Source organism: Geospiza fortis, unplaced genomic scaffold (assembly GCF_000277835.1).
Source record: "Geospiza fortis unplaced genomic scaffold, GeoFor_1.0 scaffold450, whole genome shotgun sequence".
In the NCBI taxonomy this organism is placed as follows: domain Eukaryota; kingdom Metazoa; phylum Chordata; class Aves; order Passeriformes; family Thraupidae; genus Geospiza; species Geospiza fortis.
Window position 1 is genome coordinate 1077293 of NW_005054416.1, and position 1102 is coordinate 1078394.

Sequence of the window (1102 nt, forward strand, 5' to 3'; positions counted from 1 at the left end):
TCCCCTGCAGGCTGCCTGTGGGCACGGAAGCACTGGGCTGGGGTGGCTGCTTGGGGCACCGCCACCTCCGGCCCTTCTCGGGACACCCACCTGAGCAGACAAGGTAGGTGCCATGAGGGATGTCAGCTGGTGCTGTGGTCATCAAGTCGTAATCACGGAAAAAATAATCCTCACTTATAGTCCTAGTGGTCAGATCAGTGGTCATCTGCACAATGGTATTGATTACTGTTTTCAAGATGCCGAATTCCTTGTTGTTTTGCCACAGATAGAACTTCCCAGGGACACCATGACTCTTCTCCAGTTCTCCACAGCCCAGCTTCCAGCACACCTTGCTGAAATTCCGTAGAAGCGAAACCTCTCCTGGCACACGGAGCCAAGTCCCGTTGACTGTGTTCAACTCCAGAAACCCCTCGGGTCGTAGTATCCTGAGCAGTGGTCATCTGGTTAATGGTTGCGATCACCCTTATCAAGATGTTCCACTTCTTCTTGTTTTGCGACAGATCGAACTTCCCAGGGACACCATGACTCTTCTCCAGTTCTCCACAGCCCAGCTTCCAGCACACCTTGCTGAAATTCCGTAGAAGCGAAACCTCTCCTGGCACACGGAGCCAAGTCCCGTTGACTGTGTTCAACTCCAGAAACCCCTCGCACCGGGTCTCACCCTTTTCCAGCCGCAGGGACTCGATGGTGCCTGTAAGATGGACCAACTCAGCCCTTCACCAAAAAACACCCCTGCATCTTCTGATACCACTACTTGGCAGGGCCCCAAAAGCCCTTAAGGCTCCTCACAGAGCTGCCAGAGCCACCTAGCCCGTGTAGGCTGCGACAGGAACAGCCTTGAGAGCACTGATGCTGCGGGGACCCCAACTGCCCCCGCTGTCCCCGCCACTTACAGGAGCAGATGACGCTGCCAGGGCCGCTGCAGCCCTGCCTCTGGGGCGCACGCCGCGCACAGGCACTGAGGAGGGGCTCGGTGCCGTTGCACTGGAAGCCCCCGTCCCAGAGCGATCCCGACACTGCCCCAAAACGGCCACTGCCGGGGATGGCGATCACCTCGCCGCAGCCCAGCTCCCTGCACACCACCCGGGCCACCTCCACGCCC

General features: G+C 58.3%; 1 protein-coding gene across 1 annotated transcript in view; it reads right to left on the reverse strand.

The window, feature by feature from the left end:
* LOC115948493 (scavenger receptor cysteine-rich type 1 protein M130-like) overlaps positions 1-1102 on the reverse strand; it is a gene marked incomplete at its 3' end in the record, with an annotated part of 16937 nt that overhangs the window by 14051 nt on the left and 1784 nt on the right. The window contains exons 2-4 of the mRNA XM_031061489.1: positions 894-1072; positions 462-691; positions 91-205 (exon numbers count right to left, since the gene is read on the reverse strand). Of these exons, the coding sequence (XP_030917349.1) occupies positions 91-205; positions 462-691; positions 894-1072 (524 nt within the window). The remainder of the gene's footprint in view (positions 1-90; positions 206-461; positions 692-893; positions 1073-1102) is intronic.